The 25840-nt window shown below is 39.5% G+C and overlaps 2 protein-coding genes and 1 non-coding gene across 6 annotated transcripts; 1 reads left to right on the forward strand and 2 right to left on the reverse strand.

Moving 5' to 3' along the window:
- Nucleotides 1-31: 31 nt before the first annotated feature.
- NIF3L1 (NGG1 interacting factor 3 like 1) lies at nucleotides 32-14767 on the reverse strand. Of its 4 annotated transcripts, none has more exons than XM_068544682.1 (7): nucleotides 14711-14767; nucleotides 11891-12351; nucleotides 10553-10715; nucleotides 7852-7978; nucleotides 6061-6199; nucleotides 4383-4466; nucleotides 32-452 (listed from the first exon to the last, which is right to left on the reverse strand). In XM_068544682.1, exons 2-7 carry the CDS (start codon nucleotides 12324-12326, stop codon nucleotides 268-270), a joined length of 1134 nt encoding a protein of 377 aa, XP_068400783.1. In that variant the 5' UTR covers nucleotides 12327-12351; nucleotides 14711-14767; the 3' UTR covers nucleotides 32-267. The 4 variants fall into 4 exon arrangements, with proteins under 4 accessions (XP_068400783.1, XP_068400784.1, XP_068400785.1 ...); XM_068544683.1 differs by lacking the exon at nucleotides 14711-14767 and adding an exon at nucleotides 14021-14692; XM_068544684.1 differs by lacking the exon at nucleotides 14711-14767 and adding an exon at nucleotides 12537-12601.
- A 38-nt stretch (nucleotides 14768-14805) lies between these two features.
- On the forward strand, nucleotides 14806-24801 carry PPIL3 (peptidylprolyl isomerase like 3). The gene is made up of 7 exons (XM_068544687.1): nucleotides 14806-15157; nucleotides 15696-15769; nucleotides 16877-16951; nucleotides 18458-18551; nucleotides 18924-18991; nucleotides 21768-21886; nucleotides 24234-24801. The coding sequence occupies exons 2-7, from the start codon at nucleotides 15767-15769 to the stop codon at nucleotides 24358-24360; spliced, it is 486 nt and encodes a 161-aa protein (XP_068400788.1). The 5' UTR covers nucleotides 14806-15157; nucleotides 15696-15766; the 3' UTR covers nucleotides 24361-24801.
- Nucleotides 22846-22952, reverse strand: LOC137765584 (U6 spliceosomal RNA). The gene has a single exon (XR_011074229.1). It is a non-coding gene; the product is annotated as a U6 spliceosomal RNA (small nuclear RNA).
- Nucleotides 24802-25840: the final 1039 nt, after the last annotated feature.

Raw genomic sequence — 25840 nt, forward strand, 5'->3', positions numbered from 1 at the left:
CATCTTTCCTAGAGGTTATAATGAATACATATTATACAATATATTCTTTAATTTGTTCTTTATAATAATTGTTCTTTAACGGTAATTACATTATTGTTTTTACCTTCTGAGCTACAGAACATCTGGTGAAGCAGATCAAGAAACCAGAAATGATCATGTACCTTCTAAGACGTTCTTTCAGAAGGATACCCCACTGATTCATGTTATGCATTTGAGTTGGGAGCCATTCGATTTGTAGATTGTGTCATCTGGTTGTTCCTGCATGCATTATACCACATGAAGAGGGTCCCTGTCTATTTCTGACACGATAATATTAATCTTATCCTCCAAGTAAGCACCCAGCATATCTCGAAGATCAGAAAGAAAGCCTCGTTCAGTGTTGCTATGTTCACAGAGGATCACATTTATTCCTTGGGAAGCAGCATCCAGAACATCATGATGGGACATCTCACCTGCCAACAAAAGAAAGAACAAATACTTAAATATTAGACACAGAGTCTGTGGAATGCTGAACCGTAACAGCAGAAATACCAACTTTGCATTCTGTATGAAGCAAATGTAATACACCAGAACTTTACATAAAAATCTAGAAAGTTATATGCATGTTTCTTACGTGTCCTCCAATTTAAAAAGAGATACAGAATTCCAAATTCTTTCTCCTTGGCAGACCCAAGGCAAGTAACCAAATTCACACATCCAGCAGTATCTGATACTGCCATAACTAGACCTGTAGGAACACCCATTCAAAATGTTTCCACAATAAAATAAATGACCATTGCTAAGTAAAATGGGGCTTTCAAAAAGTTTCTTTCTTATGTAACTATTAAAAAGCAAATACCTCAAGAAAATCCTAGGTTTACCGCGATGTGAAGCCCACACACTGCAACAAAGAGTAGCCCCCACTCACCGCAACTAGAGAAAGCCCGTGTGCAGCAACAAAGACCCAATGCAGCAATAATAAAATATAAAATGAATACATAAATCTTTAAAAAAAAAAAAAAGAAAAGAAAATCCTAGGCTTACTTCCCAGAGACTCCTTTACACTTTGTACCAAAATTTTCAGCATCAACCGTAGTCTAATTCATAAGGATGAAATGAACGTAAGGTTATTTCTAAATTAAAAGCAAGGTATTTTCCTTTGACTTAGGCAAAACGCCTAGAAATTCTGAAGTTACTGGTGGAAGAGGATCTCATCTTTTGTGAAAAGATTTTGGGAAAACTCAAATGTTTTGAATTTTAAAAAACACCATTTATGAATCTGATGACTTCCAACTTAAGAGCAAAAATATATTATGCACAATTTGGCTTGTTCATAAAAAGCATAATTTTGAAATATACTTAAGAGACATAAAGGCATTAAATAAAAAGGTTCTTAGAAAAAAAATCCCCCCTGCCCAAATCTTCAATTCCCCACACTCCCCCCTACCCAAATATGCATCATTTCATTATAAGGAATAGTTTTTATTCAGGCACCTTTTAAAACATCTTAATCTATGTAACAGTAGAGAAAAAGTAAACGGAGAAAAAGACACTAGGGTGGCTCAGTTAGAAGTCATGCTTTAGGAAAGACAATCTGGCTGCCTGGACTATTATAAATACACTGGCTGGAGAAGGCATGGAAGTGGGAAAATCCATAAAGACCCTGCAATAAAAAAAAAAAAAAAAAAAAAAAAAAAGACCCTGCAATAACACCAGAAGACAAAGGAAAGAAAGGCTGGCTCAGGATGGCAGCTATGGGAAAGAAAAAGCAAATGAAAGACAATTTATATTTGCAAGGAGCAAGCTCGCCATCTGCTGGTCTTTCTAGGTTATTACCGTTCATGACCTAACACATCAAGCTCAAAGGAAGGGTGATGAAACTGGTCTTTTGGCTGGCGCTTCCCATCCCTGAAGTTATATTCTAAGTGATGCCTCACAGACCATAGACATCTTAAGTTAGCCAGATAAGAAGATATTTTCTGTTTCCCCAACTAACCAGATAGGAAGGACATTTTAACATTTTGGAACTGCGTGAATTTATCTTATGTACATATTGCTTCATAATAAAAAAACTAATTTAAACAAAGTCATTATTTATGAAGAAACAGACACTCCAAACTGAGATATATACAACAAAGCAAATGGCCTACACTCTTCAAAAATGTCAATGCTCTGAAGACAAAGTTTAGAACTATTCCAGAGGTAGTGTGTGATCATGGATTGGATATCAACCTGAAATCATCACAACATGGTCATGTAAGAGAAAGTCCTTGTTCTTAGGAGGTATAATGCTGAGGTATTTAGGGGTGAAAGGTCACCATATCTGCAATTTATTACAAAACGGTTTGGGAGGAAACATGTAAATATATAAATATACTTATGCATACACAAATATATACATACATATATTGTATGATATGTTACAGAGAGAGAGAGAGAAAATGTACAAATGTGGCAAAATATAACCATTAGTAATCTAGGTGAAGGGTATACAGGAGTTCATTGTACTATTCTTGCAACTTTTCTATAGGTCTAAAGTTCCTTCAAAGTAAAATGTTAAAATTCTAAAATAGAAACACCATGTTGTAAGATATCAAATTGCCTATACACTGAAAGTTTATTTCAATCTGGTATAAATTTGAGGGCTTATAAAAATCTTACATCTTTAGAAGGATAGAAAAGAAAACAGATAATGGTCACATACATTTTTAGTTGGTTCAAAAAATACATCATGCTTGCTCAGATGCTGCATCTCTATACTTAGCAATGTGACAATGTTTCAAGTGCAGCAGCCTCTCTAAGGGGGTGTGCTAGACAATAAGGCATGGGTGTGGGTGGCAGGAGAGGCCTTAGTAATGGAGGGCCCCAGAGGTAGCCAAAGGAACGGGGTGGAGCTTAAGACCCTTGAGTCTAGTCCTAGAAGTGGGAAAAGTAATCTTTAACCCCCAGTCTCCTAACCCTCAGGAGGCGCAGAGGTGGAAATACCGCTGGTAGCAGCAGTGTACAAAGTGCCTCCAACTCCTTGGAGGAATGATGGGCCAAGTTACCAGTTAGGTATTACCCACAAGGACAGAGTATAAAGCCTGGGAGCCAAACAATTAATGTCCAATAAGAAAGGCATACTGTAGGTTAAGAACAAAGTGACAGGAATCGGGAGATGAAGTCATGACCATCAGGGGCAGGAGCTGGACACTGTCAAGAAAAAGCTTCTCAGGGGAGGTATCTTTGAGCTTACCACTAGAAGTTTAAGAAAGTGGCAAAGAGAAGACATCTTAGCCAGGGAAAACAGCATGAGCAAAGGCTGCATGAAAGAGGATGAAACATTTAGGCTTCACCAGGACAGCTGACGGAGATCACTGAAGGGTTTTTAGCCTGGATAATATTATACACCATCATATTTGTACTTCTGAAAGTTAGTTTTGGGGGAGTGTGTGGAAGATTAAGATTAGAGGCTTGATGAAGTACTTCAGGTAGAGGATGCCTGGATGGAGATACAGGGAAAAGTTCTAGAAAGGTTTTGGAGTTATAACTGATAGAAACTGATGATTGTCTTTAGGGCTGAGTAAGAGGAACCATTTTCTACCTAAGATGACAAGGTAAAAAGTGTCCCATTAACTTACATATGAAATCTGAGAGAAATCATGTCTAGGAAGAAGTTAGGTTAAATAAATGCTGAACATCAGTTTTTTTAGATAATCTAATTGTTTAATGATTTTTTCCCCTCCACAAAGAATATGGTATGTTCCCAATTTTGGCATAGTCCCTATTTTCCGGTTCAAATAACAGATCCATCTATATGTCAGACGCTGTCCTCCAACCTGCTATTATTAGATCCATCTATATGTCAGACGCTGTCCTCCAACCTGCTATTATTAGATCCATCTATATGTCAGACGCTGTCCTCCAACCTGCTATTATTAGATCCATCTATATGTCAGACGCTGTCCTACAACCTGCTATTATTAGATCCATCTATATGTCAGACGCTGTCCTCCAACCTGCTATTATTAGATCCATCTATATGTCAGACGCTGTCCTCCAACCTGCTATTATTAGATCCATCTATATGTCAGACGCTGTCCTACAACCTGCTATTATTAGATCCATCTATATGTCAGACGCTGTCCTACAACCTGCTATTATTAGATCCATCTATATGTCAGACGCTGTCCTCCAACCTGCTATTATTAGATCCATCTATATGTCAGACGCTGTCCTACAACCTGCTATTATTAGATCCATCTATATGTCAGACGCTGTCCTACAACCTGCTATTATTAGATCCATCTATATGTCAGACGCTGTCCTAAAATACGCTGGTTTTTAACTTGAAAGAAAATAAACCAAGGTAGGGAAGGGATGCACAAGAAAAGGGTAGAAAAAAGATCCAAAGGCTGTCCTACCTGTGAGGTAGAGGTCGGCCTCTGTTCCCTGAAGGACGCTGCTCCCAGAACCAGCGCACACAGCCACGACTTTGACTGGGGACTCTTCCAGATAAAGGAAACAAGAGGCCACTACTTTATAATTCCCCTTCGTTTTAATATTATAATTTGTACTGAGAATCCTAAATGTAATGCAGATTTCACTCCTAGTCTCATCACCAGTACGTGAATTTTGCTTACCAAGTTTTAAAAAATAATAAAACACATCTTCACATAGGCAAACAGACTATTCCTTGGCATCGCAGAGCTAACCCAAGGCAGCATTATCATTCCTTCAGACGTTATGTTGTTGCAGAAGCCCACGTAAGGCACCCCTGAACAGTATCAACCACTATTAGCACTAGGCTTTGGGCTTTACTGCAATGCTGCTCAGTAAAGCAACCTCACCTGGGTCTCCAGGTAACAGGGAGAGGTAAGCAGGTAACTCTCTGTTCCCAGTAAGGAAGCTAAGGAACTAAAAGGGCTAGTTAGAGGATGCTACGAATGGATTTGACACACATTTTTTTTAATATCGTATTTATCCTAAAAGAGCATCCTCTGAAGAGTGAAATACAGACTCTTTCAAGCCAAAATCCAATAAGTGTTTAGCACTTAGGTTTCTAGAATGGACACTTCATTAGTGGTATTTCAAAAGAGTGGCACTGGAGCTGGTCAGAAGTCCAATCCCATCCCTGCCACCGACCCTTTTTGGAAACGAACCCTCATGAGTTGTTTGATCCAGCTGTGGACTTTGGATAAGTTTCTCTCCAAACCTCAATTTTTTTCACCTATACAAGGGGAATAACGACACCTCCCAGACAGCTAACGACGGCTAGCATTTACTGCACTTAATGTGTGCCAGTCACATGAATTATACCACCACCTGGATGAGTTAGGTTTTATTATTTCTGCAGTTTTTACAGATGAGGCTACCAGGACACAGGGGGTTAAATAGCCTGTCAAAGTCACACAGCAGACAGGACAAATGTGAACCCAAGGCATTCAGATTCCACACTCATAACACCTGCGCTCCACTCGCCACCTTCACAGTGGGAACTTACACACTCAGGACACTAGGTACAGTGCTAGGCTCACTGCAGGGGTCCAACAAATGTTCTGTCCGTTCCTTTTGTTACCCAGAATACTGGGGAAAGCCAAGAGGAAAGGCAGTGGCTACAAAACTCAGAAACTGCACTGGATCACATCACTTAGCACTACCTCACTATAAAATATTGCCAGTATTGTAAAATTTAAGATTTGCATTGTAAGTGGAGCAATCACAATTTCCAGCTTTCTTCCTGGATATTGGTAGGATTGCACTTCATGCTCTCCCTGGGTTGAATAATTCCGGACAATGAGTTGAACAGAATATGTATTTCCAGACTAGAATGTCTAACTGATGGTTTGAGACCCTCCCTCTCCAACAGTGCCCAGTCTACAAGGAGCAAACTTCCCCCGCCGATTTGAGATGAATGTGGAGTGTGCCTGAGAAATAAATCCTGTTTAGGCCAATGAGATGTATACCACAGTATAACCTCAACCACCCTGATCGATAAAGTAAAGCAGTCATCTCCTGTGAGCTACTGACACAGCCAAGAGTTTCAAGTTTGCCCAAAAAGTATCAGTAAGTATACTGGACAAATAAAGGAGACATATTTACCTAAGGTCTTCCCTACTCCAAGAGCAAGGCGAACATGAGACAGTTTTAGGTGCCTTTTGGTTTGCTCGATCATGGTTGCCAAGGAGACAGACTCATCCAGTGTGCATAACCGTCCCATCCCAGTATGTAGAAGCAGAGGCTGAAGAGAAACAGAAATTAGAAAAACTGTAGGCCATCAGTCCTAGAAAACAAATCCATAGAACAAACAGCAAATGCTGAGATCAATAAAACAAGCATACTATCAGCTTGCTATAAAACCAGCTCCAGGCTAAAATTTGGGGATGCAAACCTGACAAAAACATTCTCTGACTTCTAGGAGCTCAGTCTCCTGGGAAGGCAGATGTTTAAACAATGAAAATAAAAGTGTTTTTAAATACAAAGTAGGTATTGTCTTTTTATAGGAGCACAAAGGAATGACAAAATAAATGAATTGAGACTAGGGAAGGCGGGTACTTGGAGTAAGTGGAGTCAAACAAGGTTCTACAACGACTTGGGTCTCGAAGACAGACCAGAAAGGAGTTAGAAAAGGAGTGATGTCAAGGGCAGTGTGGTGGGTTAGGGACAGGGTGAGATGTGGAGAGGCATTCTAAAGAGAGAGATACACGTACAAAGGTGCCAAGGTGGGAGAGACCGCACAGGGCAGATGGAAAAGCAGACAGTGTAGCTGGTATACAGAGCAAGGGATGCGGATGGAGAAGACGCGGAGACAGGGGTCCTTGCCAGTCATGAAGGGCTTCACACTCTAAGCTAAAAAGCCTGGATTGTCTCCTGTAGGCGCCCACTCAGGAGACTACTCATATCCCAAGTGAGAGAAGATGAGAGTTTCAACTACTGTGGTGGCGAAGCAAACAGAGAGGAGAAACATTTTGTAGATTTAGGGACAGAATCAGCAGGGCTTGGATTTACAGGGGCAAGGGAGAGTTGTGCAAACCTGCAAATAAGATAGATGATGACGCAACCAATAGAACAGAAAAAAGTGGTATTTAAAGGCATGGTATGGGGATAAGGTCAATACGTGTATATATTGGATTTTAAATACTTGTAAGAGTCATAAGTGGAAAATGTTCAGAAAGTGGCTGGAAATATAGGTTCTTTTAAAAGTTTTTATCTTTTACCTTAAGAAAGCATTCTGAGACAGGAAGTAAAGACATAGGAATCATCATACAAATGGCTGTCAAGTTAAAGGAATGAATAAAACGGTCCAGGCAGAGGGTGTAAGATAAGAGACTGAACCCGTAACTGAGTCTCTAATCCTGAAGAAGTACCACTATGGTCTAAATGTTTCTGTCCTCCTCAAATTCATAGGTTGAAATCCTAACCTACGGATTAGGAGGTGTAGCCTTTGGGAGGTACTTAAGTCATGAGGCTGGAACCCACACGAATGGGATTAGTGCTTTAGAAAAGAGGCTCCAGAGAGATCCTTAGTCCCCTCCACCACGTGAGGACACAGAGAGAAGGCGCCATCTTTGAACCACAAAGTGAACTCCCAACAGACACCACTCGGAATCTACCAGTGCCATGATCTTGGACTTCCCAGCCTCCAAAACTGTGAGAAATAACTTTCTGTTGTTTATAAGCTATCCAGTCTGTGGTACTCTGTTATAGCAGTCCAAACATGTTACAGTAGCCCGAATGGACTAAGACAAGTTCCAACATTTTCTTATTCCTGAAACGTCTCCCGTTTTAAATACACTTTCCAGGGCATGACATGCCTTCAATCACCACTGTGTATCTAATAATTTACATATGAGTTTGTCAAACAAAAATGCACAGTAACATATTTTTTATTACCTTCTCCAGTGACAGAATTTCAGTCTTCTGATAATATTGTCTGTTCTGGGAAAGAAAAGCCACCACCTCCATCAAAGCTTGCTGAGTACAATTCAGACTGAGCCGTGTTTGCTCTTCATCATCAGTCCTAGAAAAAAAGTCACTTCCTGGTTTAGGATAAATATAAACAATGTATTTAAAAGAATCCACAGTTTACAACCTCCTATAATAGGAGATTAGATTTATATGGAATTTAGGATTTAATTCCAAGCCAAACTATTTTCTAGAATAGTGTTTCTCAAACTTTCACATGCATCAAAATCATCTCGTGGCCTTATTAAAACAGACTGCTGGGCCCTACCCCCCGAGTTTCTAATTCAGTAGGTCTGAGTGGGGGCTAAGAACTGATCTTTCTAACAAGTTCCAGGTGACGCTGATGTGGCTGGTCCAGGGACCTCACTTTGAAACCCCTGTTCTAGAACAGTTCTCAGTCCTGGTTGTGCATCAGAAATCTCCTGCTGGCTTCTTAAAATAACAGCTGCTGGACCCTTCTATAGATCCAGTGAAACAGAACATCTATGAATGGGGCTGGGGCAAACTGAATTTTTTTAAAGCCCTAGAAAAGTTAGTTTTCAAACATCACTGAATACAAGAATCTCCTGGACAGATTCTCAGGCAAACCCCATTCTAATTACACAGATCTAGGATAAAGCCAAAAATCTGCATTTTTCATAAGCACCCGTTAGCAATGATTCAGAGGCCCCTGAATCACCCTTTAAAAAGCAAGGCCCTTAAAAAAAAATTAAAAAATAAAATAAAAAATAAAAAAAGCAATGCCCTTGGGAATTCCCTGGTGGTTCTGTGGTTAGAACTCGGTGCTTTCACTGCTGAGGTCCAGATTCAACCCCTTCAATCCCTGGATCCCTGGTTGGGGAACTAAGATCCTGCAAGCCGTGGGGCGCAGCCCAAAAAAAAAAAAAAACCCAATGCCCCAGAGCTTCTCCAATAAAACTAGCATCAAGAAAGTTTTGTATTTAACCATAAACTCTAAATATAATCATAGAATTCTAGAACTAAGACACCTTACAAGATAATGTGGAAGTGTAGTTTCAACACTGGAACCATCTGCAGAGATTTGAAAAGAAAAAGCAAAAACAATGCCTGGCCCCCAATCTAATGGTAAATCCCAGATATTACCTGTAATATGGAGAAACTGGAACCAAAGTAAATGTGCATCAGTTTTTTAAAAAGTCCATCAGTGAGGAAGAGGAATACTTCAAGACATTACAGTACATTCATAATAAACACTGCGTAGCAATTAAAAAGAGAGACGTACATGGAAAGATTTCTAAGACATCTTAAGTTAAAAAGGCAAATACAGCATACCATTTAATTAAGAAAGCAATGAATAAGACAAAACTACACATTTCTTTATGTCCCTATACGTGTTTGGAAAGATACCCACTTCTCTGAAAACAAAGGAAAAGACAACTTGAGTTGAATATACTGGAATTGAGTAGAGGGGACAAGGAGAACTTTTGTATTGCTTAAATTTTTCATGCTTTATTTGTATAATTTTAATTTCAGTATTTACACAGTATTTCAGTATGGTAAAAGACACCATGACTGGAACCTATGCAAAATCTTATAAACAATTTTTCTTAAGATTCTTGGAATTCCCCAATATTATTAGAGGACATTTACTATGATTTTACTATAATGTATCTACACTTAAAAACCACTCATCAAAGAGTCACTTTTTGGTGTAGCCTGATATAGATTTCCATTTTAGCTTTGTGCAGTGGCAGTATTGTAGCCAATGGGGTTTACCCAAGGAGCGATTATTGCAATAGATTTCCATTTTATAAAAAAGTCATTATATCTTTTTTTTTTTTTTAACAATTATTAAGTCCTAGCTTTGTATAACTTGTCTTTTACGATGTTTTAGTAGGTATTAGGGTAAATCAGCCCCCAAAAAAATCTCTAATGAAGCAACATTTTTTTTTAAATTAATTAATTTATTTTTGGCTGCACTGGGTCTTTGTTGCTGTGCAGCAACCGGGGGCTACTCTTCGTTACGGTATGCAGGCTTCTCATTGCAGTGGCTTCTCTTGCTGCGGAGCATGGGCTCTAGGCACGAGGGCTTCAGTAGTTGTGGCATGCGGGCTTAGTTGCTCCACGGCATGTGGGATCTTCCCAGACCAGGGTTCGAACCCGTGTGCCCTGCATTGGCAGGCAGATGCTTAACCCCTGCGTCACCAGGGACATCCCTGAAGCAACATTTTGGTATCTCAGCCTTAATTAAATAAATGATTGACCTTCCAAGAGGCACTTTAATGTATTTTTATTTTCAAGTGTTTGGGAATCATCATTTGCTGGGAACTGATAAAAGTAAACCTATGTTATCAGCATATAACTAGGGTATATCTGCATACCCTAAGGTAAAAATAACTTTCAACATTGCCAGGAGGATTAGAAATACTGTAGGATGTGTGGTATAGTCCCTCCCACACAGAAAATAGTCAATAAGTGTTACTTATCATTTTTATTGCTTTGAAAAGATCCCATGGTTCTCCTTAGGGACCTGCAGGCAAATGAGAAGTATGCTGCTTTGTAAACCCACCCTAGGAAAGTGATTTGCTGCAAACTTAAATAACAGAGCCATAGAATTTGTAAGATTCTTACAAATTAATATACACAAAAAGAGGAAAAGATACTGTACCTAGCAGAAAAAGAAGTGACAGATACACCTGCAATTCCTTTCACTGCAGAAATGACTTTGTCCAGGTCTTGGGTGTGGGTGACATTGAATTCTACTCTGTGTGTTCCCTCCGTGGGGTAGTCAGGAGCTCTGGAAGCATGGATGGGCCTGGAGGTGCAAACTCCTAGAAAAAAAAATTGTCAGAAATTGGAGTTTTTGTGGGTTTATTAAAAAATTAGAAAGATAAACCACTATGGGTAAAACTTCTAAGAAATGAGTATTTTTGAAAAGATTCATTCTCAGATACTTACATAATATACACACACATACATATCCCTTATATATACATCCAACAATCCCCGTAATTTAGGGATTTAGTACAGACATACAGAATCAAATTTATTTTCAGATTTTCCATAAGACTCTTAAATATCACAAAAAGTTGGACAAGACTGACTCATGAATTTTTACATAACATGTAGAATTGTGACTGCCTAAATTTACTCATGTGAACTATGATTCAAGTCGCAAATGCCCATAATTTACTTGACCACATTAATCCAGATTATACCATTACAGAAGCTTCGGCCCAAAATGAGTAAACTAAAAAGACTTACTAAAAGCTAAAACACATATGCTGAATTCCCTCATTGTGCTGGGCATAAGGACTAATTCAATAAAACTCTACTTGATTGACATATGAAGTATACTTTGGAGAGGCTTGAGCTTTCAGTTCAGTTTAATAAGCGTTTCTGGAGTGCCTGAGTGCCAGGCCCTGTGCCACATGAGTAAGGAATCATAAAGCTCCATCAAAAATGAAGATTTCCGGGCTTCCCTGGTGGCGCAGTGGTTGAGAATCTGCCTGCCGATGCAGGGGACACGGGTTCGAGCCCTGGTCTGGGAGGATCCCACATGCCACGGAGCAACTAGGCCCGTGAGCCACAACTACTGAGCCTGCGCGTCTGGAGCCTGTGCTCCGCAACAAGAGAGACCACGATAGTGAGAGGCCCGCGCACCGCGATGAAGAGTGGCCCCCACTTGCCACAACCGGAGAAAGCCCTCGCACAGAAACGAAGACCCAACATAACAATCAATCAATCAATCAATAAATAAATCTTTAAAAAAAAAAAAAAAATGAAGATTTCCTATGCTGTCCTTATTCACTAAGGATAAAAATTTCATTTTTCAAATGCAATTTAATTGCCAGATTTCAGCAAGATTATTTTAAAATATATTATATAAAAACAGAATAATGGTCCCCGTCCCTAAAACAGTTAAAACACTACTGGAAAGACATTCTAAAATTTCAAAGCACTGGTAGGGAAAATCCTGAATATGAAAGAACAAGAGGCTTCTCACCAAGCCCTTTAGCCAGCCAGTTGTTGACTCCCTGGGGAACAGCATCATAGGCCGTGTGAGGAGAGTAGATCCCGACTCTGTTCTCCAGCGCCCGGATCACCAGGCGCTCTTTCCAGGTTTTCCAGGTGATGCGCTTCATAGGGCGGAAAATGGGCGGATGGTAGGAGAGAATGAGATCCGCCTTCTTCTGCAGCGCCTCCTCCATCACTTCTTCTGTCAAATCATTGGTTAGGAAGAGCGTGTTTACAGTGTGTGGTGGGCTTGGTTCCACCAGCAATCCAACATTGTCCCAACTCTCAGCAAATGAGAGGGATGCAAAGTCATTCAAGGAGGAAAGGAGAGCCTGTAGATCCATGAAGGAACGGGAAGAACCGCGGATCAGGGAATGGACTAGGCGGACTGCCGTGGGGACCAGGCGTACACGAGATGACAACATGCAGAAGTCAGGTAAAACTGAGTATCTGAAGTCAAAACACAGAAAATGGACCTTTGAGACAGCAAAGCATGTGAGCAAAAGAGCTGTAGCCCTACGTGCCTGGCTTCAAATACTGGCTCTGCCACTTACCGGCACATGGTATCACAGGTAAGTCATTTAACCTCTCTGAGCCTGTTTTCTCATCTACAAAATGGAGACACTATAACTTACCTCACAGGCCGTCTGGACGAGTAAATGGATTAATATGTTTAAGTCATCTTGCACAAGCCTGGTGCACAACACACAATTATGTTCCTTCCCTCCTCCTTGCCCCCTCCCACACACCCTTGTTCTTGTTCTCCCCACCCGTGCTTCAACCACCCTTCTCCAGTTCTCTAAATATTACCCTTCCTTCCAAGACCCTTTCGACTTCCTAAATAAAGCTTTTCTTGACAAACCTTCCCTTTCAGTGTCTTCCCTCTCCCTGTCCCACCTGCTTTTGCACTAGTTATTCTCATAATATATTCCTGTTTGTCTGTCTCCCCCAGTACGCTAAAGCTACTGGAGGACAGAAACTACCTTTTCTATATCTCAGGATCACCAACATAGGCCAGCACTAAATGCTTACTATACAGACTGACACAGTCCCCCTTCCCCCATCATAGCAGAATTTGGAGTTAGGGTGGTACATACTGACATTAAAAAGTGCTTTATCAAAAGAGTAACAATAACATATTTAAAAAGTTAAGTGTTTTGTATGGACACCAAGGGGGGAAAGTGGCGGGGTGTGGGTGGTGGTAGGATGAACTGGGAGATTGGGATTGACATGTATACACTAATATGTATAAAGTAGATAACTAATAAGAACCTGCTGTATAAAAAATAAATAAAATAAAATTCAAAAAAAATATTAGTTAAAAAAAAAAAAAAGTTAAGTGTTTTATCAGCAGCCAGAACCATGGGATGCACAGGTGAGTCACTCTGTGAATGGGTAGGGTCAAGGCAGGAAAGGGCAGGAGCTGCTGCCCCTGAGCCAACAGCTACCTGCCACACAAAGGCCAGAATCAAGAGGTGGGAGAGGTGAAGATGTAGGGGCCCACAGTCTGTAAGCCTTGTAGACACCTATATCCAATACAAAAGATAACACTGTCAGCTCCATTCTTAAATTTAGTATCTATGAACACTTCTGTTTTTGAAGAAAAGCATTTCATGGTATGCAAAATAATTAACAAGAAAGCACAGTCAATTGTAAATTTAATGAAATACTCATAACTCAATTTCAAAGGCAAATTTTTTTCAGTATTTGTACGCAGAAATATTTAATATTGGGACTTCCCTGGTGGCACAGCGGTTAAGAATCAGCCTGCCAATGCAGAGGACACGGGTTCGAGCCCTGGTCCGGGAAGATCCCACCTGCCCTGAAGCAACTAAGCCCATGCGCCACAACTATTGCGCCTGCGCTCCAGAGCCCGTGAGCCGCAACTACTGAAGCCCACGCGCCTAGAGCCTGTGCTCCGCAGCAAGAGAAGCCACCGCAAGGAGAAGCCTGCACACCGCAACCAAGAGTAGCCCCCGCTCACCGCAACCAGAGAAAGCCCGCGTGCAGCAACGAAGACCCAACGCCGCCAAAAATAAAATAATAAAAAAAAAGAAATATTTAATATTTAATGCACTTATTCAATATACGGTTTGGAGTGAGGTGGAACCACTCGAACCTGGGGTCTTGGAAGATCTTCTAAGGGCCCTTATACCACTTCCACTCTCCAGACTCTTCTAAATCTGGCAAGCCCTAAAGGGGAGCTCTAGTGGGCCACCACGCCGGTTCTGTTACCTAGTTACATTTGAAGGAGCCCTTGTAAGTAACAAAACACTCCCCATTTTCTACGAAGCTGAGTAGCCTGAAGTCACAATTAAAGCGAATGAGAATGGGAAGCGGCAGAGCATGATGGGAAGAGCACCGACTCTAAAACCAGACTGACTCCCAAAGCCACAGCTGCCTCAGAGGACTCTGCCTCTGTGGTTTCCACCTCTGAAGGATGGTGCCCAGCTCCCAGCGTGGTTGCAAGGTTTAACCGTGAAGCTGGGAACAATGCCTGGCCTAGAGTCTGCACTGTTTGTTATTAAGATTCATTAGCAAGGCCCACTTTACAGCCTGCAAACTGCGCCCTCTTGTTTCAGTCCCACTTCAGGCCTTTCCTAGGACAATGAAGAGCGCAGGTGGCACGGCCGATAAGTCCGTGAGTTAAGTCCCCGGCCCCTCTAGAGCGCTATGCTCTCCCGCGGCAAGCCGGTTTTCTGCGCCTATCTCCTCCCCTGCCACCTTTCGCTGCAGCAGGATCCTAAACCACGGCCCGCCGCCAAGGCCTCAGCTACCCACGCTGGAATTTAACCCGCCCAAGACTCACCAGCCCCGGGAACTCCGCGAGCGCTACTTCCGGTCCTGCGCGGAACTTCCTGGCTTCGTGAAAGTGGGCGGGGCGGGGCGGGGCGGGGCGGGGGAGCCGGCCGGAGGTGGTCCTGCTGATTTTGCGTCTGAGCCCAAGGCACTTCTAGAGGTTGACCAGAGTTACGCTTCTTGTCCTAGTGTAATTATTAAAAGATAATTTTGACCCTTTCATAGTCAAAAGTGTTCCTGGTGGGGAGAAATTAGTGCCTCCCTAGTTCTAGTCGTTTTGGTTTGAGACGGGGTGGGGAGGGAGGAGGCGAGCAGGTGAGGGGCGTTCTCTCTAATGGGTCCCTTGCTCGACTTCCGGTGGCCTGAAGAAACTAATTTCGAATCTACAGACCCGTGGGGGCAACTGCGATTGCACCTTTGCTCTTTTAACAACCGCTGTGCTGATCGAAGTGGTTAAGTAAGTATGGGGTAACGTCACTTATTCTTTCATTCACTTAACTCAAATGCTCGCAGAGCGCTGTGTATGTTAGTTCTTGGGCTGCTTCCAGTGAGTATTCTGTACGGGGAGGGTGTTGTTGAAATAAGACAATTAGTAAAGCATAGAGTATATTAGTGCTAAGTGCTATGGAAAAGGAAATCGTTAAGGCAGGTTTAAATAGAGTTATCAGGTCCAAACCAGACTTTTGAGAAGAGACCTGGAGGGGAGGAAAATAGCCGTGGATTTGTCTGAGTCTACGTGTTCCAGGCAAGGGGAACACCCAGTGCCTAGACCCCAAGGCGGGAATGTACCCGGCCCGTGAAGAATGAGCAGTGGAAGTAGGAGTTGAGGGGCTTGAGACGAGTAGTATCGCCTGATAGCTTCCATAACCGGATTTTTATTACTTGGGGCAGGATGGGTGCTCATCGAGACTTTTTCTCTTAAATATGCGGTAAAGATGAGCAAGTGTGAGTTAAGAGAGGGAAATGAATTTAATTCTTTTTTCTTTTGGAAATAGAGGCTCGTTTTTGATCTTCCCTCAGTAAATTGAGAAAGTAACAGTACTTCCTGAAAGCATCAAGAAGAAAAATGGTAAATTTTACAGATTTCTTATGAATGTCTTTCATTATAAGTAATTTTTAGAAATTCAGTCAAAGGAAATAAAACTGCATGGAAATTTCAGTGACAAAACAGAGCAATGATAATCTGTAGAAGCATACAGTGTAAAGTGATTTCAGATTCTTTATGTTTTTCACTTAAAACACACAGAATTTACCTTTTATGGAAAAAGATTGATACAAGATGGATAGAGGTGGAAAGGTGGTGTTGCAGGGTCAGAAGAGCATAGCCAGGTGTGATCATTTTAATTGGATCCTTTTGCTCTTGATCTAAGGTGGACAACTAGAGCCTGAGACAGAAAGACAGCACATGCCCCTCCCCCACACACACACACACACACACACACACACACACACACACACACACACACACACTCCTGCCCTCTGTCTTCAACCTGGTCATGCTCTGACTGCTAGATACTATTGTAAGAAGAGAATTTAAAAAGGAAGCCTCAGAAGTTTTCCACCCTCTCTGGAATGGGGTAACAAAAGGAATATTCTAGCTACCAAAACAACAGATTAAACAAAAAGCAAGCAAGAAGAAGTACTCTGGTTACCTCTGCACATTTACGATCTGAAAACACTGACGCTTTTTATGTCTGTTGTCTTTAGTGGAGAAAGAAATTGTTTTTTAAGTCTCTCGCCATTAAATTACATAAGGGAAATGGTGGAAACTATGTAAAAGTCATTTTCTTACTATTTTTCAATATATATTAATGACTTAGTGAATTGCCATTTAAGTCAGTAATACTAACATAAAAACTGTTTTTATTGATGAAAAATTCAAGCTTAAAATGATTATTTCCATCACAATATTTGCTCCCAAATATTTTGTCATAGATATCATTTTAACTTAACATTTATATTTCTCCTCTGGAATTTTTTTTCTACTGCTGAAATAAATTTTGAAGAAATACAACTTATCTTTCAGAGCTACTGTGTGGGTGGATCATCTCTGAAATGGTGTTTCTTTCTGTTTTTATTCAGATAGTCATCTTTAATATCTAGTTAGGGAAATGATACAGTGCACAAAGTCACCTGAAGAAATCACATTCGTTCTCACATTCTCTCTCCTTTTTAGTCGGTGACACTGCATACAGATGTAGGTGATATTAAAATAGAAGTCTTCTGTGAGAGGACACCCAGAACTTGTGAAGTGAGTACCATAATGTATGTATAAAAGATGAGTTAATGCCACAGGATAACCACTTTGAAATTGAGTCATCTAACTTAAACAACATCCAAAAAACAAGTTTCTATAAAACTATTGTCAAGAAAAACCTGCAATGATAATTTCTGGTCTAATTTACACTTCTTTTTCTGATGTCAAAGGTGGATCAAAGAAAGGGTAGAGAATTTTTCTCTAACCATAGAGTGGCTGTTATCTTTTTCTTTTGGCTCATTTTCCTCAAGAAATGTAAATAATCATTAGATATTAGGTAAGAGAACTGTTCCATACATTATTTCACTTGTTTAAATGACAAGGTTCTATCCTTGTCATTTAAACAAGGGAAAAAGAGGGAGTTCCCTGGTGGTCCAGTGGTTAGGACTTGGTGCTTTCACTGCCACGGCCCAGGTTCAGTCCCTGGTCGGGGAACTAAGATCCTGCAAGCTTCGTTGCTCAGCCAAAAAAAAAAAAAGAGAGAGATGCAAGAAGGAAAAAGAGTCAGCTATATATATTCATTCATTAAGTAATTTATTTATGGAAGGCTATCTTGCCAGTAACTAGAACTACAGTGATGAACAAGAGACATTCCTTGCTATTGTGGAGCTAATATTCTACCCGGGAAGATAGGCAAGGGGGCAGATTCATTCTAGAAAAAAAGTAATTCTAGGGGGTAATAATGCTCTGAAGGAAATAAAGTTTTGAGATAGAGAATAATGGGAAAGGATTTATTTAAAAGAAGGTGAGGGCAAGCCTAGCCAAGAAAGTGATATTTTAAAAACTGAGTGTGAAAGGTCATGAAGGCATCTCTCTGGAAGAACTTATAAAAAGAACATTCCAGGTATAGAAATAGCAGGTACAAGGGCCTTAAGGTGGGAAAGCCTGTGTTTTTTGGATGAATTTTCAGAAGCCTGATGGGGTTAACACAGTAAGCAGCAGGGAAGGGGTTATTATCATTATGAGATGTAGAAGTAGGCTAGGTCATGCAGGGCTTGCTAGGCTCTCCTGAGGATTTTGCATTTTATTTCAAGAACAGAAGGAAGCTACTGAAGAGTTTTAGGCAGTGACATTATCCAAAGTAATGCCTAAAAGATATCATTTAAATAGATTGTTGTAGTGTTTTCAGTAAGTACAATTGGCTTTTTTTTTTTTGGCTGTGTTTGGTCTTTGTTAATGTGCGCAGGCTTTCTCTAGTTGTGGTGAGTGGGCTTCTCATTGCAGTGGCTTCTCTTGTTGTGGAGCATGGTCTCTAGGCGTGCGGGCTCCAGGGCGCAGGCTCAGTAGTTGTGGCACACAGGCTTAGTTGCTCCGCGGCATGTGGGATAATCCTGGACCAGGGCTCGAACCTGTGTCCCCTGCATTGGCAGGCAGATTCTTAACCACTGCGCCACCAGGGAAGTCCCTACAGTTGGTTCTTTATCTTAAATATTCTTAAATCTTAAATGGTTCTTATCTTCTGCTACATCATTTCTCAATCATTGTTTTTATTCTCTTCAGAATTTCTTGGCTCTTTGTGCCAGTAATTACTACAATGGCTGTATATTTCACAGAAATATCAAGGGTTTCATGGTTCAAACAGGAGATCCGACAGGTAAGTTACTCCAGTAATACCTAGGGTATATACCTAGGGTATGTAGTGTGAAGAAGAGACTAGACAAAGAATAGAAAAATAAAAGCATGTGGGGTTTTTATAACTTACCTTAGCGAGAAATTTTTAAGCAGAAGCTACTAGCACCAAGCCCTAAAATATGAACAATATTGATAAGGAGGGTTTTTGGTTTTTGTAGAGATATTTTATTTTTATGGTTTTTAAAGTTCAATTTTGGTAAGTAAGAGAGGACATACCAAATTTTATTTGTATTTAAAGGGTTATGCTATATAAACTAGCCCTTATGTTTAGAAAATGAACCCTTTTTCAGCTTTAATTAAATACTTTTTTTCCTTTGTTCGTCTTGTAATATAGGTACTGGAAGAGGAGGTAGCAGTATCTGGGGCAAGAAATTTGAAGATGAATACAGTGAATATCTTAAAGTAAATCCAAAATACTTCAAAATCTATTTTTTCATGCTGTGTTTACACTTGGAAACTTTGGTACATATGTTGTAATAATACAGGTTAAAATAATTAGTAAAGATACTTTTTTGTAGTTTTTGCACACTTGATAAGTGATGTCAGGGAGAAAATATAAGTAGCAGTTCTAGCCTAATATATACTGGAATCTCACCATCACATGAATCTTGACATTAAGTGAGCTCATCTTTGGGTCCAATCTGAAATGTTTAATCAGCAATGTACCTAAGGGGCTTAATGCCTCACTATAAAATTCATGTTGAATGACATGAATCATTGGCCTTTTTTTTTTTTTTTTTTAATTTTTGGCTGCACCTTGTGGCATGCAGGACCTTAGTTCCCCAACCAGGGTTCGAACCCTCACCTCCCACATTAGAAGGCGGCGTCTTCACTGGAACGCCGGGGAAGTCCCTCATTGGCATTTTTTTTTGAGAGTGGAGAGGAGAGACTATCAGACCTCCTGCTTGCAATATTGCCTATTATCAATCTCCAACTTTTACCATCTTCTCTGAGGTGTTTGAATCCTGTATTAACTTAATGTCTGTGGTAGATCTCAACTAGGTCAAAGAGAAGTGCATATAAATAAATCTTCATCATAGAAAAATTAGATATTTATATTTCCTTTTTTTTTGTATTTTTGAAACTTTCTAAAAATTAAAAAACTAGTACATGCCAATTTTAAAAAAAATCAGTTCCATTCCCCAGAGATGACATGAGTTAACAATTTATTGTGTGGTCTTTCAAACTTGTATCTGCATAGAATGATAAGTTTATAATTAGAAAAAAAGACATCAGTTCTCCTCAATCAGAATATGTAATTTAGTATGTTATTTTTCAGTTATAGTAAAATATACTCAGCAAAACTTCTGAAAAATATTCGTTGCAGTGTTTATCTCTGGATGGTGACTAGGAGTAATTTATCCTTTTGCTTTTCTATCATGAAGAAATATTGTTACAGAGTTGGGGTTAGGAGGTGATAAATTGTTTAAAAAGTCATCCTTTTTCTGAATTGGAAATGAAATGATTTTTTAGGCATTAATGAATGACTGCTTCCTTGGTAGTAATCTGTCATCCTATGCCAGTGGTTTTCAAACTTTGCTGTTACAGATTCACCTGTGGAAGTTTTAAAACTATAAAAGATTAGGGCCTTACCTCCCTAAGTCTAGAGAAAAAGTCAGTAGAACTGATTAGGACCTCGGTTGTATTTTAAGGTTCCCTGGTGATTCCTAGACAGACAAGGTTAAGAACTATTTTCTTATATACCAGACTTGAGGATGCGTATTGAATATTCACGTACTCTAACCCAGAAATTCCATTCCCACATGTTTACCCTAGAGAAATTCATGTACATGTGCACTAGGAAGCATGTACAAGAGTGTTCCTAGAGTACTATTGGTAATAACAAAAGTCTAGAAACAGTGTCTGTTGATCTTTGAATGGACAAATTGTAGTATATTCAGAAGTAAAATGTTATACAGTGAAAGAAATCAGAACTACAGCTATGTATACATGTATGAATCTTAGAAACATAATGTTAAGTGTAGAAATCATTTCCCAGAAGACTACAAATAGTATGATACTATTTTATAGAGCTCAGAAACAAGCAAAAGGAAACAATGTATTGAATGTAAAGATATCAGAACACTGGTTACCTCTTGGAGAGGCTGAAGTAATAGCTGAGAGGAGCACATAGGCATATGCAACAGTTTGGTAAATTTTAATTCTTAAAACTTGGAAATAGGTTAATGGGTGCTTATTTTATTAAGTTGTAAGTGGTACATATATTCTTATGTATGTATCAAACACTACATATGTTATTGGTAGTCACCTTTTAGGGAACAGTAAAGCATTAATATCTCTATGAAGCTGCATCTCTGTAGTTTGTCTCATTAGTGTCCCCTGATGAATAGCTAAAGATAGAGTAATCATTGGAGTTACTTATAGTGTATTTTATATTTGGGCATCACCCTGTAAGACAGTTCTGTCTGTCTTCAATCTTATCAGTAAAGTCCTTTTAATTCCTGTACACAGTCCCTTGTATAGCAAATAGTATCATGAATATGAGAGCTAGACAAGGCCTTCCTTAGATCATCCAGTCCTGGGGTTATAAACTGACTGCCCATGGATGGAAGACCCACAGATGCATTCTCTATGGCCATTGGTTTAAAAAAATTGTAAACGTCATGAGGCAAGAGCTACATACACTATTCCTTTTGCCAGGCTCCACCATTCCCTAATGTTTACATTCTGCCCAATTATCAATTTATTATCTGGTAACCCTTGTGAGCATTTGAATTATGAATAAACCCCTGAATTAGTCCAACCTCCCTTGTTTTACAGATAAAGAAACTAGCCAGAGTCCAGTGTATATGTGAAGAGATTATGGGGATTTTGGTTTTGTTGTCTGCCTGATCATTTCATGCCAGCACACTGTTCCTTAATATAAATGTAAGGATTATTTCTATTATACATTGGTATTGCCAAAAGTGTTTGTGGCTCTGCTTCTCCAAAGACGAAATTAATTGGGGAATATGATTTGATATATAACAACTTAGATACAAGTTTCCAGAGGTACAGATAATACAGAAACTGAACATTTGGATTAGCCCTGCTGGGAGCTGATTACATGTTTTCTTGATCCCTTAAATACTGGGAAGGTAGAGTGCACGTCTTGTTTCAGTCCTTTATTTGGAATACTCATGTAAAAACAGCTAATACTTTGGTCTTTCTTTTTCAGCACAGCGTTAGAGGTGTTGTATCTATGGCTAATAATGGCCCAAACACCAATGGATCTCAGTTCTTCATCACCTATGGGAAGCAGCCACATCTGGACATGAAATACACAGTATTTGGAAAGTGAGTATTCTGGTTATGGTTTTCTTTGGAATTTCAATGCAAAGGATGCATATGAGTGGCTGTGATCATAGCATAACTAATACTCAAAGAGCAGTATGAGAGCTAAACGTACCTGAAATTTAAGTCCACCACGTAACAGCCCTGTGACCTTGGGAAACCTACAACCTCTCTGAGCCTCAGTTTTCTTATTTTGTAAAAGAAGGGCCAGTACTATTTTTTCAGGATCATTATGCAAGTTAACAGTATGTATCTGTTTTCATTAAGAATAGCATCTTGCATCAACTAACACATCTGAAAAACAGTTGCTTAAACAAGATGGACTGGGATGGTGGTTCTGTTATATCACCGGTGTTCCAGGTGCCTCTGTCTGTCTTCTCAACCGTCTTTAGCTGTCATTCTGAAGCTCACTTCATGGCCATAACTTGGGCAGCACAGCCCCAGTCGGAACAGTTGTACTCCAAGCAGGAAGAAGGAGGAAGGGCAAAGGTGCTTGCCAGCTGAGTCAGCCCCTTTCTCAAGAGCTTTCCTGGAAAGCCCAGAACTTACCTACAAGGGAGGGTAGGCAGTGTTTCTTAGCCAGGCATATTGCCACTTGCAATAAAACCAGGCCTCTGTGAATAAGAAGAAGGGGAGATTGGATCCTAGGGAGTGTTTAGCAGTCTCTGCAATAATATCCATTACAAGCACTCTACCTGGGAATTGCTTTTATAAATCAACAGAAAGTCAGTTTGTCAACAAATATTTACTATGCTTAATAAACCAAGGCACAGTTTTAGAGTTTGTTTTATTTAACACTTTGAATGCCAAGCTAGGTTAATTAAAAATAGAAGAGTCTACAACTTTTCTTTTCTATTCCATATACATGTCTAATTTATAGATTAATAATAATCAATGAAAAGGAATATTATAGCCTTTAGTACTTATATTATAGCCTTTAGGCCCTAATCTTTTATAGTTTTAAAACTTCCACAGGCTTCACTAATTTGCGTGTCTTCCTTGCTCAGGGGCCACGCTAACCTTCTCTGTATCATTCCAATTTTAGTATACGTGCTGCCGAAGCGAGCACCAGACTCCCTTTTTTTTCTTTTCTCCCTTAACCCACCATTCAGAATTATTGATTAGTAATTACCAGGACTTATCTTACTGGATTGGTAAAAAAACTGTAGCGTTTAGAACAAGAATTCTTAATCTTTGGTCCAGTACCTCCTTGAAATTGTTTTGTATATACGCACATACATTTTTCTGAGAAAAAGGGTACATAGCTTTCCACTGGTTCTCAAAGGGGCCCATGTCCCAGATACTTAACTAGGCTTACTTGCCTCAGTTCTACATGCCCTTTTTTGCCTGAGATCTGCTTCTTGTACCCTCTTTTTCTCTTACTGACCCAGAGGTGGGAAAGCCTTTATTTAGTTAGTTAGTTAGTTAGTTTTTACTGGAGTATAGTTGCTTTACAATATTGTGTCAGTTTCTACTGTACAGCAAAATGAATCAACGATACATATACTTATATCCCCTCTTTTTTAGATTTCCTTCCCATGGGAAAGCATTTAAAACTTATAATTTCAAGACCTTAATTGTCCTACATTTGGGTGTAAAATCCAAAGGTTTGGTTATAGTATCACTTTAGTGGAAATGTAAAACAAAATGGAAATCTTATCTTTTTTTAAGTACATAGTATGTCTTAGGAATTGATTTGAATTGCACTAGGAGGTACAATCTAAAAAGCCACTTTTTCTTAGCAAATGTTTTAGACTAACTTTCTAGAACATATTAGAAGGATAGCTCTCAATATATATATATTTTTTCTTGATAGAAACATGAAGTGGGCTTGCTGGAAGTGGGCTTAACTGTTGATCTTCTCTTCTCCTATTCTGAATATTGTTTTTTGTTGTCCAGAAGCAAAAAATAAAAACACCGTATTTAAACAATAAAGTGCAAAGAGGCCACCCACTTCAGGACCTTCAGTGTAGGGCAGTACTGATAATACTAGTGTCATCCTTACATACTTTCTCCAGGTTTTTCCTATAACAAAGAAAACCTTATGACTGGTTATATTGGCCCCATTTGTAGCTATTCCATGTGAATGAGGCCGAATGCAATGTTTAGATACTTTGGTGGGAATATTCCTGCCCATTGCTATTGTTGTCTAAAGGCATAAAAATGAATTCTTGTTTCTGAATTTTGGCCCCTACCTATGGCAGAAAATCAAAGCGATATTTTATTGTACACTCAACTGGAGAATTCAAAGAACTATGAGACATGGTGAGAGACTGTAATTGCTATAGGTATTTGGATATTATGTTTCAATCTCAGGATATTTTCCAACATTATATTGTTTCTCTTTCAGGGTAATAGATGGTCTGGAGACTCTAGATGAACTGGAGAAGTTACCAGTAAATGAGAAGACATATCGACCTCTTAATGATGTACACATTAAGGACATAACTATTCATGCCAACCCATTTGCTCAGTAGCTATAATAGACCTGGACAAATACTTGGCAAACTATTCAAGGAACACACCTATTATGGTTTACCCAGTTTTAATTATGTCAGAGATTGCATCATTATACAACTTGTTTACAACTAAGATCTACTTGTTTACAGCTAAGATCGTCTATGAGTTGGTGGTACCAAGGGAAGCCAAACAGCTTTTACTCCTATTCTTAGAGGATATTCTTTACTGTAACTATTTTTTTTTCACACACACACACACACACACTGTATTTTATTTTTACAAGAGATAAATAGACTGACACCAAGCATTGTACATGGATGACCACAACAAAAGCAACAATGATTGCAATTACCAAACATGAAACACACTCATACTATGTCATAATATTGACATTCAGTCCAGTAATCCTCCACTGTAACAGCTCCTTTACTTTGCAGTAAAAATTGATTTGTATATTCTTTGCCTCTTGAGTCCTTGTGGGATTTTTTTTTTTTAATTCAAACAGAAAGTCACAAAAATTATACTCATCCTCATCAGTTCACTCAGTCCCATGTAATTAATTTTTTTTTTCACCTTGATCTTTTGTTAGCACTTTTATGAGTTCATCAGTTTTTCATTAGAGTTCTGAAAATGCTTATTCATTCAGTTCAGCAGTACAGTCAGTTACCAGAAACCTGTACTTGTCAGAGTCTTTTCCATGAATTTCTTGAAGATGAAACCCTTTTATAGGAACATATTTGCAAAAGCATCAGAGTACACCCAGAACTGTCTGTAAATGACAAAAGACTTAAAAATGACCACGGTTAAAGATTTGATGAGAGTTCATAATAATGCAGTTGACAAGAAAATTAGTTATTTCTGAGATATACATTTTAAAGTAATAACTAGGATTATGACTTATAACATTATACCAGAGCATATAAGATTTTTAGAAATTTCATGTAATGTCTGAAACATTTATATTAACATATTTCCATACAAGTAACCCAATGAAAGTTCAGTATTAGTTGTTTTGTTTGTTTGTTTGTTTATACTGCATGTTCTTATTAGTCATCAATTTTATTTTTTTTTTATTTTTTTATAATTTTTATTTTTATTTTTATTTATTTATGGCTGTGTTGGGTCTTCATTTCTGTGCGAGGGCTTTCTCTAGTTGTGGCAAGCAGGGGCCACTCTTCATCGCAGTGCACGGGCCTCTCACTATCGCGGCCTCTCTTGTTGCGGAACACAGGCTCCAGACGCGCAGGCTCAGTAATTGTGGCTCACGGGCCCAGTTGCTCTGCGGCATGTGGGATCTTCCCAGACCAGGGCACGAACCCGTGTCCCCTACATTACCAGGCAGATTCTCAACCACTGGGCCACCAGGGAAGCCCAGTCATCAATTTTATACACATCAATGTATACATGTCGATCCCAATCGCCCAATTCAGCACACCACCATCCCCACCCCACTGCAGTTTTCCCCCCTTGGTGTCCATATGTCTGTTCTCTACATCT

Source organism: Eschrichtius robustus, chromosome 5, assembly GCF_028021215.1.
Source record: "Eschrichtius robustus isolate mEscRob2 chromosome 5, mEscRob2.pri, whole genome shotgun sequence".
Lineage (NCBI taxonomy): Eukaryota > Metazoa > Chordata > Mammalia > Artiodactyla > Eschrichtiidae > Eschrichtius > Eschrichtius robustus.

What these genes read in the sequence shown, in the direction of transcription:
- NIF3L1 (XM_068544682.1), bottom strand. Translation starts at nt 12,326, where the DNA reads ATGTTGTCATCTCGTGTACGCCTGGTCCCCACGGCAGTCCGCCTAGTC. An exon ending in AAATTCTGTCACTGGAGAAG is followed by an intron (nt 6,200 to 7,851) that starts GTAATAAAAAAT and finishes GTTTCTCTTCAG; the next exon opens with CCTCTGCTTCTACATACTGG. An exon ending in GGCCGACCTCTACCTCACAG is followed by an intron (nt 453 to 4,382) that starts GTAGGACAGCCT and finishes TTTTGTTGGCAG; the next exon opens with GTGAGATGTCCCATCATGAT.
- PPIL3 (XM_068544687.1), top strand. An exon ending in TCAAACAGGAGATCCGACAG is followed by an intron (nt 18,552 to 18,923) that starts GTAAGTTACTCC and finishes CTTGTAATATAG; the next exon opens with GTACTGGAAGAGGAGGTAGC. An exon ending in AATACAGTGAATATCTTAAA is followed by an intron (nt 18,992 to 21,767) that starts GTAAATCCAAAA and finishes TTTCTTTTTCAG; the next exon opens with CACAGCGTTAGAGGTGTTGT.